Source organism: Palaemon carinicauda, chromosome 35, assembly GCF_036898095.1.
Source record: "Palaemon carinicauda isolate YSFRI2023 chromosome 35, ASM3689809v2, whole genome shotgun sequence".
NCBI classification, from domain to species: Eukaryota; Metazoa; Arthropoda; class Malacostraca; order Decapoda; family Palaemonidae; genus Palaemon; species Palaemon carinicauda.
The window spans coordinates 21,372,460-21,388,476 of record NC_090759.1 but is presented as its reverse complement, the minus strand read 5'-3'; the positions used below and the strand labels follow the sequence as shown (position 1 = coordinate 21,388,476).

The window sequence follows — 16,017 nt, the reverse complement described above, 5'->3', positions numbered from 1 at the left end:
GATTTGGAGGATGTACCAACCGTGTGTCACACGATCGTACATAGTTCATTTTGTGTATATATATTATGCTTGTATCTTCGCTCTTCCCTCGCACTAAAAAAAAACCAGAATAAACATGTCTGCTTTTCTCCTCTGTAACAGTGTCTGTTTTTTTAACATGAAATTTCTTGTTGCTTTGAGCTTTTGTATATAAAGGAGTGTGTTCTATAATAAAGTTACTCAGTTGCTTTCATACTGCCTTTGAGTCACAACCTTCTCTCGGCCCGTCACAAGGATTTTATGTCGCTGGTTTTTAAGGTTGTTATTTTGGTGGTTGTTTAGAGATTTGGAGTATTGTATATGGTTGTTTTTTGAGGTTGTTGTTTGGGCGAGATTTGGAGTGCTGTATATCATTGATTTTTTCGTTTTCTGCTTCGTCCTACCTACTGCGATTTGCAAATATAGTACACTTCTTTTCCTTGTTACCCCTTCCCCTCCTTTCTACACCTGCTCCTTCTTGTTCCTTGCCCCTTCACTTTCCTTACTATCTACCCTCCTCCTAGTCATCTTTCCTTGTCTCCGTCCCCCATCCCTCTTTCCTATTCTCTCAACCATCATTCTCTTTCCTTGTCCCCCTTCTCTTCTCTTTCATTGGCCCCCATCCCCCTCTTCTCTCCTTGGCCCTTCCCCTCCTCCTTCTTGGCAGACTGCCATCAAAACGAAAAACAGAAATCAACTGCAACCTGAACATGATTTGAGGGTAGCACTTTCTAAGACTGAACCACGAATAGAGAAACTTAGCAGCATGATCCAGGCTCAAGGCTCCCTTTAAAATCAGTTTACCATTTAACAGAAAACCTTTATACTTTTAGTTTGTTTTTGTGAAATGTGACAAATTATTATTCCAGAAGTGGGGTTTTTGATGAATACTAAGCCATAAAATTTATGCTATAATAAAGTTTAATGATGTTAATTTTGTCTTTCCCAACCTTATAATACCTCTCTTATAGAAGGATATCTACTGTCCCTTACTTTTACAGCCAACAACTAGTAATAAATAATAATACATATAGTGTACAACTAGACTAGTGGGGTTGCGGTCATGTCTTGAGGTGTATGATTGGGGTTACCTGAAAAAAAGGTTGGGAACCACTGGTATAGTGGCTACGAGGGGAGACACCACCCTTCTACGACACCAACAATTGAAGATTGCAAACTTCGCCTGATAGACTGCGATAGATGAATTCCCGGGGTATTTGGACTTTTTGCCACTGGTTCCAAAAAACCTCTCTGAGTGAGGAGATGCTGGAAAACCTCCAGGTATGAATTCGTGGAGATACGACTGCCCCATATTATATCTTTGCATGTGGTTGACGTAGAAGGTTGTGCAAGGGGGTTAACTCCCTCAGAACCTCCGTCAGCAGTAGTAGAAGGTCTGGCTACCACTCTGTGCACTGCCATAGTGGAGCTATTAACATAACTGATAGGTTGAACGACAATCTCAATTTGTTGAGGAATCTTCGTTTTAGGCAAAATGGGAGGAATGCATAGATGTCTACATCATTCCAAGGATGTTAGAAGGCTTCTTGGAACACTGCCCGAAGGTTTGTTTCTGGAAAGCATTGCACCAGCAGTTCATAATGTAGAGATGTCACGAACAGGTCTATCAGCAGCGAACCCCACAGTCAGGAATTTGGTTGCTATCCGAGGAACCAAAGACAATTTGGAACCAACTATCCGAGTATTTCTGATCCGTTTGTTGGTCAAAATGTTCCTTTTGCCTAGAATGAACCAGGCTGATAGTGAGATTTGATTGTCCTCCATCTCAAATTCTCGACAGCTTGACGATGATAGAGCAGTTGCAAGAAAGTACCTCCCTTTTTCAGTATACCACTATGGTGGTAACCTAAAAGGAGATGTTGGAAGTGTTGAACAGCTAGAAAAGCTGCCTTCAACTCCAGAAGGTTTGTGCGGTATTACCCATCAGGATCAGACCATAGCTTGGAGGCCATGTGCTGTTGCAGGTGAGCCCCTCCACCCTCTTTTGATGTGTCCATGAAGAGCATTAATTCTGGGGAAGGAGAGAGAAATTCTATCCCTTGGCAAAGGTTGTAGTCTTGCATCCACCATTCAATGTTTTTCTTGTGCTCTGATCCTATTGGAACACATGTTTCCGGATGATCCCTGCACTGAGACGATAGGGTCTTCAGTTGCCACTGAAGTGACCATATACAGAGTTCGCTGTTGGAGACTAAGTGGTCTAAGTACATTAGGTGTCTCAATAGTTATTACCTCCAATGGGTTGGAAGCAAATTCCACAGGAGAGAGGTTAGGGGCACTTCCTTAAACATTAAAATTTTGCTCTGAGATGTTAAGATCTTTCCCAGTCGCGTATTAATGTGCATTCCCATATGTACTAGTTTCTGTTTGGGGTGCAAGGATGACTTCGAGATTTACTACGACCCCCAGGATGGTGGCAAAACTTGAGAAGCATGTATAAGTGTAGGAGAAAGGTTTCCACAGTCTGCCAGTATCAGCCAGTCTTCCAGATAACAGAAGAGACGGATGGGGTTGGTGTGGGCCAAAGCTGAGTTTAAGGTGAACACTCATGTGGTGCTGATGACAGGCCGAAACACACCACTCGAAACTGGTAGTTTTTGTTGTGCAGACAGAATCTTATATACAGTAATTCCTTGATGCAGCATAGATCGTGATGTGGAAATAGGCATTTTTCAAGTCCACCATGATTATGAAGTTCCCTGGTATGATCGCATGTCTGATCGTGGCTGCAGACTCCATCTTGAATGGAGTCTGGAAAAAATCTTATTCACAGCTAAGAGGTCTATGACTGGTTTCTAGCCTCCAGACGCTTTCTCTACAAGAGAGAATTGACTGAAGAATGTGGGGATCCATCTACGACCTCTTGGAACACACCCTTCTCTAACATGGTCTGGACTTCTGCCTGAAGGGCAATGTCCTTCACTGACCCCTAGGTGAAGAATGAAGGATTTGAGGAGTGATGGACCAGGGGTAGGGGGAGAGCTGGTGAATGGGACAATATACCTGTCATAACTTAAACACTTCCATGGCTTTAAGGTAGATTAAATACTGTACACACTTTGTGTACAATACTCGCTTATCTACAGTCCCTTTGTTACAGATGATACATATTACTTTGACAACTTAACTGTTCTCTTTTTGGTTGTCCCTTCTGGATACTGTTTACATCCTTCATTATTTATGACCGCCAGTGTTGCAAAGTATAAAAATAGTAATATCTTGCAATATTAAAAAATTGGTTTATCAGGGTTACAGTGAACCCTCGTTTATCGCGGTAGATAGGTTCCAGTCGCGGCCGCGATAGGTGAAAATCCGCGAAGTAGTGACACCATATTTACCTATTTATTCAACATGTATATTCAGACTTTTAAAACCTTCCCTTGTACGTAGTACTGTTAACAAACTACCCTTTAATGTACAGAACACTTAATGCATGTACTACAGTACCCTAAACTAAAACAGGCACAAATATTAAAGGTGATTTTATATCATGCATTTCCTAAACATGCTTCCTTAAAAGCACGATAAAAAATGGCAACCAATGTTTTGTTTACATTTATCTCTGATCATAATGTAGAAACAAACTGGAGGTAGAGCTTTGCTTATTACCCAGACATATTTCCCATACTTTTCCCTTAGAACTACATCACATCTTCCTACTTTAGATATATATATATATATATATATATATATATATATATATATATATATATATATATATATATATATATATATATATATATATATGTATATATATATGTGTGTGTGTATATATATATATATTTATATGTATACACATATACATACCTACATATATACATAAATACATGCATACATATATATATATATATATATATATATATATATATATATATATATATATATATATATATATATATATATATATATATATTACTGTATATATATGGGTTATGGAAAAAATCCGCGAAGTGGTGAATCCGCGATGGTCGAACCGCGAAGTAGCGAGGGTTCACTGTACAACATTCCTCTTTCAGAAAAACAGAACTATGTTAAAGAATCCTCATGACAATACAGTATATGAAAACAATAACACTAAGACTATCAAGAAAAAGAAAAATGCACCTTTCCTCAATATGGTGTTATAAATGCAAATGAAATGGGGTTCTACTCACACGACCTGACCTGGTTACCGTATGTGGTTTATTTTTAGGATTGGAAGTACACAAATCAAGATCACTTGGACTTGATGATGACATGGCAATCTTAGTACGAGGACACTCACCCGTTTTGTTGTTATCCTTAGTTGGAGTTATTGGAATTGTCAAAAATTGACATTTATTCCCCTTGAATAAAAGTATTCTTAGTTTTACGTGTGTTCGTTTTCTAATGTATTTCCCAGTTTCTATGAATATATGTTTAAAATGTGATTATTTTACTCCACAGAAGTAGTTTTATTATATTAACTATATCAATGAGTTTGTATGAATTAGTATAATAATATTTAAAGTAATAAGCTAACTTTCTTGCAAATTTTATCCATCTAGATCAGATAAAATGACGTAACATCCCATTGTTGTCAAACTTCTTCCTGTGGAGATTATATATGTTGTTTGATTATTGTAAGGGCACATGCCAGTAATTTAAACTTGCCTTCTAGACGAAACCCCTTTTTTTGTGTATGTTGGGTTACGATTAGAGCACTTGATGTTTATCTTTTAAATTGATCTTATGTTATGTAACCCTGTAATTTTGTAGATCTGACAACTGTGCTATGCAATATACTCCTCCTGAGTTTTCTTCCAGGGTTGAAAGGTGAATCTAGGCCTCTTTGAGCAGTTAACTCCAAAAGGCAAGTAATTAGAAGATATTCTCCTGAATCCGACCGCCACCATCACCTCGTGAACCATCGCATCATTGCAGCAATATTCTTATAAGAATACTCTGTAACCCCGTTTGATATTTGTTTAATTTTTTATCAAGTAACGTAAATTTTGTTCATTTGTGGTAATGTTAATGTTCGCTCTTTAACGTAACTCTGATTTTTGTTTGTGTACTTTAAATATTAAATATATGTCAAACTTTTTAATTGAGTCTTTGTGAACCCATGTGGCATCACCCCCAAAAGAATTAGTGCAGGAAATATAGTTTTGAATCAAAGGTATAGTAAACGACAGATGTCTCTTAAGTAAGTGTGTTTCTCAGTTATGTAACTTGGCCTCGTGCGAAGTTGGTGCACGAAGGTTTACAGGTAAAAAAGTTAATTTATGTGGGCGTAAATTCCCCAGTATTTCACCACAGGAATATCCTGAGGAGAAACATTTTGGTCAGTAGGCAAAACAGAATATGGGCATAAATATATATTGGGTATATGTGGATACTGACACCTCATCACCACACTCTAGCCTAAGACTTCTAAACAACAGTCACAGCTCCCTTGGGCCAATGAGGACATTGCAGTCTAAATCACATATTCACCAAAATTGCTCAGTCCACTATCCGTGCTTTACAGGTCTAGTTTAGCAAGGTGTCAGGGTTTCTCTCTCTTAAGATGCGAAGCACGTACGGGAAAAACCCAGGTCAAAGTTCATCCAGTTGGTCCGGACATCCACGCTCTTAACGGGTGAGTCATACCTATCAAATACTGTAAAGTAAGGTTTGTAAGAGTGTCAGATCATATGACAGATGTGGAAGTAATATATATTTTTTCTAACGTATACAAAACTGGAGGTATTTATACAAATTGTCCCTCCTTCACCTATCCCCCAAGACATCCTGCAGTAAAAAGTGACCAGGTTACACAGATGTGTGTGAGAGCTGGGTGGCTGGCTATTCCGGCTACCCCTCTTAGCCCCCTGCTAACTAGCAGAAAGGATAATCCCTATTAAATACTGTCATACCTCTCTCCACGAAAGACTCTGCTTACAAAATTTTCAAGCTGCGAAATGAGATGCGAATATTTTCATGAATCACTTTACAAAGAATTTTTAATTTAAGAAAAGATTTGCCAGCCAGGCCGAGAATTTAATAGTCACTCACCACAAAGTGTTGAAAAAAATGGGTTTAGATAATAGGAAATGTAGCTGTAGTCTATAAAAGGGGTGACTATAATAGTACAGTACATATGGAACTGTATACTTAGTATATGTACTGTATGTATTGTATTATTTCCCATTTATTATTATATGTTGTAATAAAGACTTAATTTACAGGTATTAACAGTTAGTTTAGGTATATTGAATGGTTCAAATGTACTTGGCTGTACAGTATTTCATTGTGGTTATACTGTAGCTTTATTGTGAGATTTAATGTGGTGTTTTGTAGGGTTTGGAACAAATTAGACAATTTACATGTGAAATGTGACTTAACACAAAAAATTCCCTTTATGAAAGCCACTCCAAAACAAATTAATTTTGTGTTGTGAGGCATTACTGTACATTAAAAAATACAAAACTCAACTTACCATTAAGACAAAATAAATACCTACAACCTATCAAAACAGAATATAGGTACTGGCCAATGAGGACACTGCAGTCCAAATCATGGAGCAGTCAAATTAACAATCAGTATCCGGTCCTCGTCGTAGCCATAAACATCATCAATCCATTGAGTGATTTCTTTTCAAAAATTACAAGAGAGCAAAGCTCTTTATTATTTAGGTCAAATCTGCCAGCACAAGCCTTTCCAAATCTGTAGTGGTGTCCATTTCAGTTCACTTTCCACAATAACTGCTCTCGTTCAAAACAATCTCAAAATCAGAGGACAAAGGAGGAAGTGCAATTGTTACAATAAATAATCAATTCTAAGCTGGTCGAAAAGATAAATGATTATCCCAGCATTCAAAGCACACAGAACTGCCTCTAGTTGCAGTCAAATAAAAAAAGCATTTGCTCAAGACATTCACCAGTTCTCACTACAAACAATCACTATAATAACTAATATATATATCTCTCTCTCTCTCTCTCTCTCTCTCTCTCTCTCTCTCTCTCTCTCTCTCTCTCTCTCTCTCTCTCTCTCTCTCTCTCTCTCTCTCTCTCCATAATACTTCCTTTTGGAGACTACTTGATTTTTTACCCTGCTAATATTAGGACTTGGAACTGATTGCCAGCGCCTACACAACTAGCGCATGTCCTACCACTACAGAGACGGCTTGTAAATTAATCATATAAACCAAAATGTGAAACAAGGGAGGAGGTAGCAGCAGAAGCAGCAACTTTGTCCTTGAGATGCATGGCATGTAAGCCATTCTGTAGTAAGAAAGAAGTGTGGGTGAAGAAGAATGTACGTTTGTAAGTGAAGAACATAAGTTCATGAAGGATAAAAGTCCGTGAACATGCCGGGTTCGATGAAGAAGCCTGGCAACATACTTTATATAGAGGTTCTTCAAAGTTCGAAGGAGATGAAAACCTCTAAACTGAAAAACCCTGCTTGTGAAAAACAAACGAAATCCAAAATGCGAGAGGGGTATTAAGCGCTAAGGTTAGCCATTGTGCATTATCCCGGCCATCAATAGTGTGCGCTGGGTTAGGATCCTAGAAGGAAATCCATGCTAAATTCCAACTGTATGTGGGAGGGCTACCAAAGTAGCATAAATCCAAGAGAAAGGTAGGAAGTCTATCTATGTCATCTAGATGAAAGTACTCTTCGAAAAAGAAGAGAATCACGGGAAGCCCAAGCTTCAAAAAAGTGACGGTCTTTACCAGAATAGTTTGTCCCGGAAGTGACTTTACCCTGGAAGACAAAGTATCCAAAGGAAAACTGTTAGGTGCTGGAAGTGGTTGCTGGTTCTAACTGCAACCTAGAGGAGTGCTAACTAGTGACAATCCTGAGCAGTTTAGTGATCATCCCGAGCCGGTGAACAGCAAACTGCAAGCAAGCGAACATTAAGTTGACAAATAGCGAGCTGGTGAACGGCGAGCCGGAGAACGACAAGCTGGCTAACATCGATCACTGAAGGGTGCAAACGGTGAGCTATCAACTGTTGATCTGGTAAAAGGTTGGCCAGGCCACCAGCCACCCGTTGAGATACTACTTCTAGAAAGTTATAGGGTCCTTTGACTGGCCAGACAGTACTACATTGGATCCTTCTTTCTGGTTACGGTTCATTTTCCTTTTGCCTACACATACACCGAATAGTCTGGCCTATTCTTTAAAGATTCTCTTCTGTCCTCATACACCTGACAACACTGATTATCAAACAGTTCTTCTTCACCAAAGTGGTTAACTACTGCACTGTAATTGTTCAGTAGCCACTTTCTTCTTGGTAAGGATAGAAGAGACTTTAGCTATAGCTATGGTAAGCAGCTATTCTTGGAAAAGGACACTCCAAAATTAAATCATTATTCTCTAGTCTTGGGTAGTGCCATAGCCTCTGTACCATGGTCTTCCACTGTCTTGGGTTAGAGTTCTCTTGCTTGAGGGTACACTCAGGCACACTATTCTACCTTATTTCTCTTCCTTTTTTTTTTTTTTCTTTTTTAAAGTGTTTATAGTTTAGGAAATATTTATTTTAATGTTGTTACTGTTCTTAAGATATATTTTCCCTTGTATCCTTTCCTCACTGGGCTATTTTCCCTATGGAGCACCTGGGCTTATAGTATCCTGCTTTTCCAACTAGGGTTGTGGCTTAACAATTGATAATAATAATAATCAGCGAGCTGGCGAATCGGAAATGTGGGGAGGCATCCAATCTGGTGCGGTAATCTGGCGTCCAATCTGGCGAAGCGGCAATCTGGCAAAGCGGCAATCTGGCGAAGCGGCAATCTGGCTAAGCGGCAATCTGGCGGAGCGGCAATCTGGCGGAGCGGCAATCTGGCGGAGCGGCAATCTGGCGGAGCGGCAATCTGGCGGAGCGGCAATCTGACGAATCGGCGAGATGGCGAATGGTGAGATGACGAACTGAGTTGACAATCAGCATGCTGGCGATTGGCGCTGGTGATCAGGCCTAGCGAGTAATGATCACAAGCTGGCGACCAACGCTGGCGTGGCGATCTGGCGAATCGCCGAGATGGTGAATGGCGAGATGGCGAATGGTAAGATGACAAACTGTGAATTGACAATCAGCAAGCAGGCAATCGGCGTTGGCTAGTAATGATCACAAGCTGGCGATCGACGCTAGCAAGTAATGATCACAAGCTAGCGAACGACGAGCTGGTGAACGGCAAGTGATGATCACAGATTGGTGAACAGCGAGCTGGCGAATGGCAAGCTGGAGAACGGAGAGCAAGTGACTATCACGAGCTGGCAAAAGGTGAGGAATGATCGTGAGATGGCGACCGGCAATCTGGCTAACTGCAAACGGGGAGTGATAACGAGCTGGTGAATGGCGAACTGGTGAACGGCAAGCTGGTGAATGGCGAACTGGTGAACGGCAAGCTGGTGAACAGCGAACATCGGCGGTCACGAGCAGAAGGATGATCGTGGGTGATCATGAACCAACGGTGCAGCTGCAGAAGGGCTGGGCGAGGTGAGTCTGTTGGTAAGACGAGTCAGTTGGGTGTGAAGAGTCTTGCTGGAGACGAGTCTTGCTGGAGACGAGTCTTGCTGGAGACGAGTCTTGCTGGAGATGAGTCTTGCTGGAGAGACGAACCTTGCTGGAGAGACGAACCTTGCTGGAGAGACGAACCTTGCTGGAGAGAAGAGTCTTGCTGGAGAGAAGAGTCTTGCTGGAGAGACGAGACTACAGGGTGAGAAGAGTCTAGACGCTAGAAGAGACAAGATCTGGGCGAGACGAGTGCTGGGTGAGGTCTGCTCCTGAATAGGAAGAGCAGGAAATGGAAGAATCCAACTCCCACTGAAGTAATCCCACAAGGGGGAAGCCAAACAGGTGAAAGAAGTCTCTCCCGCAGACGGAAAAAAGGCAACCGACATCTGCTGCCGCTGTCGGAAATTCTCCGCACAAGCAGGAAGATTGTCGAACAGTGGCTGGTGGATGTGCTCTCCCTCAGAAGGGATAACCACCAACACCAGCAGGCGAACCTCTGGGCAGCACACACTGCTTCCCCTCAAGGAGCTCTAGCTCATATTGAAGCTCGACAGTGTTGCCTGAGAAACAAAGCTGGAACTTGTTGCATGGTTCTCTGGAAGGGGGTTAAACGAAGAACTCTGAGGAGATCTGAACAGCTACTACAATGGTAGTCCGGAAATACAGCGGACACAGGCGAACAAGATGGAGACTGGCAGGATCATTCGACTTTGCACTCCTTACGTTAGCTACTAGTACTTAGGAAAAGCAAAAAAGAGAGAATGAATACTCCCACCCAGGGAGGACCAACCTAACCTGAGGAAGAGAAAGGTTTCCCCCAAGAGGTGCAGGAACAAGCTAAAGACTAAGCACTCCCTTTTCCAGATGCCATCACCAAACTAAGAAGAGCGGCGTCAAAATTGCCGTAGAAAAGTTAAATTAACATTTTTATTCAACTTTAAAATTAAATTTGATTAGCTGAAGAAAAAACGCTCGGAAGAACAGCCTAACCTGCGGGCAGGAAAGTTGTTCCTCTAGAGCAGGGGTTCTCAAACTTTTTCATGAGCGACCCTATTTGAAACATTTCATTCCTTCGCGACCCAAAATACACTGAAATACACTGAAACACTGAAAGCATGATAATGTTCCTGTGTCCCTGCGACCCATCAAAATTGATCTCGCGACCCAAAGTTGGGTCGCGACCCATAGTTTGAGAACCACTGCTCTAGAGGAACAGGATCTGCCACTTCTCATGTAATGAGAGAGGGGGTGCCGTCAGCAAAGGGAAGAAAGACCAAAGTCTTCCGTCCAATGAACTCGCAAGGAGCAAGCGACATCAAATTTGAACGGAAGATTATTCAAACAAGACGACTCCCCTAAGGCGCAGTCCGGGTTGCTGCACTTGGAAAACAAGGGAAGGCCACCATCCTACATGTTGTCCAGTATCAAAGGGGGAAGAGACCGTAAGAGGTTTCTCCGCCCTCAGGCCGCTGCACCAGGCCGACACTAAAAAAACAGAAACATTCACACTGTAATGAAAAAGAGAATGTTTATATACATATAAAAACATTACTAATGAAAAATAGAATATTTATATACATATAAAAACATTACACGAATGTTTAAATATATATTGAAACACAAGTACGGCAAAAAGAAAAATAAAGGTCAAAGGCCAATAAAAAAAAGATGGGAGTAGAGAGAGATAAATGTCTACCCTCTCTGAGCTTAATGAAAAAAAGTGACCAAACTACACAGGTATGTGTGCGAACGGAGTGGCCGGCTATCCAGCTACTCCTCCTACAGCTAGGTTCAGCTTCGCCGAAAGGATAAAACCTATTACTTAGCGTAACGTTTGTATGAGTTTCGGAACAAATTACACATTACAATGTCCAGGAGGAGACTTCACAAAACATCAGTGTGAGGGGGAAAGGTAAAGATATAACAATAGAGAAAAAATTAAGTACATTAATATCTTACCACAGTCTGATTCATCACTCCCATCTCTACAGTCCTTTTTACCATCACACTTTCTACTATGCCCAGATATGCATTGTCCATCAGAACACTGGAATTCTGTGCCATAACATATATTTCCTGGAAAAATTTAAATAAAATATCAATTAGCATTTCAGTTTCTTTAAGTCTAGTTTCTAAAAAAGTTGACAACTAAAAGGCTACAGAACTAGGTTTTATACAAAATACAAATCTTACCTTTATTTTTTTCCATCTGAGCATGGACATCTAAATATGACAAATTTGTAAGTAATTTGTATTTTTCTAAACATGCAAACCTGGAGCTATTCATATGAGTATTACTTTCGGCGAAGCTGAAAGACGAGCCAAGATAATCTTAGTGAGGGATATCTACCCAAACCGCTAGTTAGCGGCTGGGGGTGAGGGTAGTCTGGCTACCCCATTCACTCGCACGCCTGAGTTGAACAACCACTTTGCTTACTGGCTGGACTCCTTGGGGGACAAGGCGGTTTGTATAAATAGCTCCAGGTTTGTATGTTGGGAAAAATACAAAGTTACAAATTTGTCATTTGCTCCTACACAAATACAAACCTTTCGCTATTTATAGGGGTGACTCACTCTTAGGAGGGAGGAAGTCCTCACCAACTTGCATTGGTCATGATCCGGGGGTCTCTCTGCTTCGATATGTGATCAAAGTAGAAAGAACTCTACTCTCGCTAAAAATAAGTGCCATGTACTATTAAACGCCTGCAGACGCTTTTGAGTTCGTGAACACTAACAATGCACCTGGTCTTTAATGTTGGGAGGAAAAAAAAAAAAAAAAAAAAAAAAAAAAAAGTCCTTAAACTTTACCCAATACCCTCCCTCGAAGAGGTATTAGGGACATAAGGTATTACCATTATACTTAGGATACACAAGGGAAATGAGTCTTACCTGCAGAGAGGAGAGGTCAGGTGTGTTGAGGACCTTGGTGCTGAATTCCCCAGGGGGCGAGAAGGTGAAAGGAATTAAGGAGCTGGTCATTCTTACTCATTCACCCCCAACTAACCCGGATAACAAAGAGTCCTCAATCCTCTGTTACTTGTCCATCAAGGAGGTTGAGGTGTGTAGACCACGTGTTGTGCAGCCACCACAGGACCAATGTAAAATGAAACCATGTTTCTGTGGGTTGCATCTTGCAGGTAGTGGGCGGTGAAGGTCGTTTGACGCTTCCACATGCCTGCTTGCAGTACCTGCTCCACAGAGTAGTTCTTTTTGAATTCCAGGGACGTTGCAATTCCTCCAACGTCATGAGCTCTGTGTCGTTTGGATGGAGGGTCTGGATTGAGAGCAAACTCAATTATCTTCCAAATCCAGGAGGAAATGGTATTCCTTGTGACCCTCCTCTTGACCTTCCCCATGCTGACAAACAGTGATGACACAGGGGAGCGAGCTGCTGTCGTTCTTTTAAGATAACGCCCCAGACTCCTCACTGGGCAAAGTACCAGTTGGTCCGAATCTTCAGTTACAGAACAAAGACTCTCGATCCGGAATGGGTCAAACTTTGACGGACCATGTCAGCTGTCTCCATCCTGAACGGGGTCAGTTCGACAAACCTGTTCAGGGCCGAGAGGTCGATGACTGGTCTCTAGGCTCCAGACACCATTTTCACAAGAAAGTGTCTACTGTAAAAGCCTGGGGACCCATCGAGGACCTCTTGGAGTGCACCTTCTCTAACATAGTCTGGACTTCTGTCAGAAGGGCTAACTCCTGTGTAGATCCCTTCGCATAGGAGTCTGATAGGAGTCAGGAGTCAGTGGAGGGAGAGAGAGTGAAAGGGACGCGATACCCTGCACGAATCACCAAGATTGTCCAGGGTTCTGTCCTGTGATGCAGCCACCTATGCCAGCTGCTTTGCAGGCATACCCCTACAGCTGGACGTATGGAAGGATTGACTGTCCTAGTGGGATCGTCCCCCTACCTCCACGGAAGGACTTTTTGCCTTGGGACCCTGCTGTTTTGAGTATCTACCCTCTTCATCGGCTAGCTGATAGCTAGTCTGTTACTGAAAAGGCCTTCTGGATGAGAGAGTCCTGGTGGGACTTTCTTCACTTCTCAGCCACCCGCTTGACGTCTTCAGGGATGAACAAGGAGCTTCCCTCGAAAGGAGAGTTCCTGAGCTTCACCTCCTTGGCCTGAGAGAGTTGCTTAAGGAACTTCCCTATGACAGCATCCCTTCTCTTCACAATGGTGTTGGCCCAAATGTTCACCACTTGATGAGAGAGGAATTCGATTGCCCGAGTGCCGGACAATAGGAAAGTCTCTATAGACTTCCTTGTGGACTCCTGAGACCAGTCCTGGGACCGGATCAGTTGTCCTATAGAACTCAACCAAAAGTCGAGCCACGAAGTAGCCTGCATGGTATACTTAGCGACCTTCTCTTGGTTGAGACTCTTTGCGGCAGAGAACAAGATTGGCAATCCTGCAAGCTTCTTGAAGGACGTGCTCTTTTAGAGTGCCTCTATCGACTGATCCAGAGGCAAGGCTGGGAGAGGCTCCCTGAATATTTCATAATACCTTCTCGGCAGCATGTACAGGTAAGGCGGTGGGAGGAGTTTGCCGGAGGTACTGGTACTGAGGGAGGAAGTCATAGCCTTTCTGTTTGGCACTCTTCCATCCCCCTTTGACCAAGGCACAGCTGCATTGGCCCTAAAGGATCTTTGGCTGTCATAGAACAGGTTGAGGACCATGTCCTTTCCTTAAAGAGGCGTTGCCAATGGATCTGGCAGCCCATTGATACAATGAATGCAGGCCAAAATCTTCCAGAAGGCGTCCTTAGTCTCCCGTTCAGCCTTCGTGATCTTAGGGCTAGTGGTAGCTGGCAAAACATTGTCTCCAAGATCGTTCTGAGCTCTCATCCATAGGAGCACGGAGTGAGTCAAGGTCCTCATCAGGAAAGGCCATAGACAGGGCAACCCGAGTGGACGTGCTCGACTGGAGCTCCCTCTGCCTCTCGGGTCAGGTAGGGGAGGTCTAGCCGAGGATTTGGGGATAGTGAACAAATACTTCGGCTTTCTGCACTGGGGCAGAAGTTCCTCCATCAGAGTAGGCCTTGCAGCCTCCACTGTTCTACGTGATAAATGGGACTTCACAAGAAGAGGAACCACGTCACACTGTGTCAAACAACGTGCCTCCCTTAGCACTACCTCGACGGGAGCATGGCAGAATGAGTCCGTAAAGGAGGTTGTCCTGTCTTGCTTAGGAGGAGATGGTCTTATCCTCTTCCTCCTCCCCTTAGGTTTAGCTTGAGGGATCTTGAACTGCAGGGGACTTCCCTGAAGATCTGGAGCCCTCTCTTCCCGGGTTCTTTTGCGAGGAGAAATGAATTTCTCCTTGCGTGAAGGCTCTGTCTGGGCTGAGTCCTCTAAACTCCTCCTGGGGTCACCAGGAGAGGAGCCTGGGATGATAGGAAGCAACAAAAGAATCCTGGGAGTGCCACCTAAGGACTGGGAGAGGGGATTGACACTTGTCCCAACTTGCCACATCATGGTAAATAATGTTCGCAGCCATGGGGGGTCGCTGGCTCCCGATGTGCAGGGAGGGAATCCTTTGGAATGGCACGGATCCCTGGGCTTAGAGAACTCTGCGGGAATCTTAGCCCTCTTACTTGCAGGTAAGACCGGAACAGGCTTTCCCTTCGGGGGAGGATCTGGGTGTTGTTGTGTGGGTGACAACCGTCTCAGAGCAGGAGGAGGCCCACAAGACTGGAGATTAGTGGGAATCTCTCCTGGTGGAAGATTTACCCTAGATAGGGAAATCCTCTGCGGCCAAAAAAGGCGATAGAATCTCATCCGAGGACGAAGAAACCACAGGGGCGGGACGAAACAGGTCTCACAAGGATACAAAATTGCAAGCCCCAGTTCTATTGTGTGACGGTGCCACGTCACACGAAGATGCTCTGTCACGCGATGCTGCCACGTCATGTGACGCTGGTCTGCTACGTGACGCAGCAAGAGACTAGTTAGGGTCAAGGGGATGAAAACCTTGGGGAGGTGCTACCATGGAGCATGAAGGCATCAGGTCACTCGGCCCTAGGGTATCGTCGTGACGAGAACCCATAGGAACTACGTCACCAAATCCTGATGGAACGTGGGATCCCTCAAAAAATGTGCTACGTGAAATCACAGGAATCACACGAGAACCCGGAGGACCAACAGGGATACGAGAGCCCGGGGGCTCAGAGTAGCCAGCGCAATGAGAGCCCAAGGGCTCGGCATAACACTAGTCATGAGAGCTTGAAAGCTCAACATGACAAGAGTCTGAGAACTCTCTGTTACGAGTGCCAAATGACTCTTCATAACGGGAGTCACGAGAGCCGACAAGCTCAACATGACACAGGCCATAAGAGCCCGAAGGCTCAACAAAACTAGTGTCGCGAGAACCCGATCTACGCGACAGGTTACGAAGAGCGAAGGCTCAACGTAACGTCCAGAACAAGAGCGCGAAGGCTCAGCGTAACCAAAGTTGCACGAACCTAGAGGATCAGCACAACGGGAGATCAAAATCTCCTTGCCACGAGA

General features: G+C 43.3%; 1 protein-coding gene across 4 annotated transcripts in view; it reads right to left on the bottom strand.

The window, feature by feature from the left end:
• The window catches only part of LOC137627658 (very low-density lipoprotein receptor-like), a 319,178-nt gene that overhangs the window by 47,495 nt on the left and 255,666 nt on the right, over positions 1-16,017 (bottom strand). For all 4 annotated transcript variants that reach the window (XM_068358830.1, XM_068358829.1, XM_068358827.1 and 1 more), the window contains one exon: positions 11,462-11,578. In XM_068358830.1, coding sequence (XP_068214931.1) covers positions 11,462-11,578 — 117 coding nt within the window. The remainder of the gene's footprint in view (positions 1-11,461; positions 11,579-16,017) is intronic.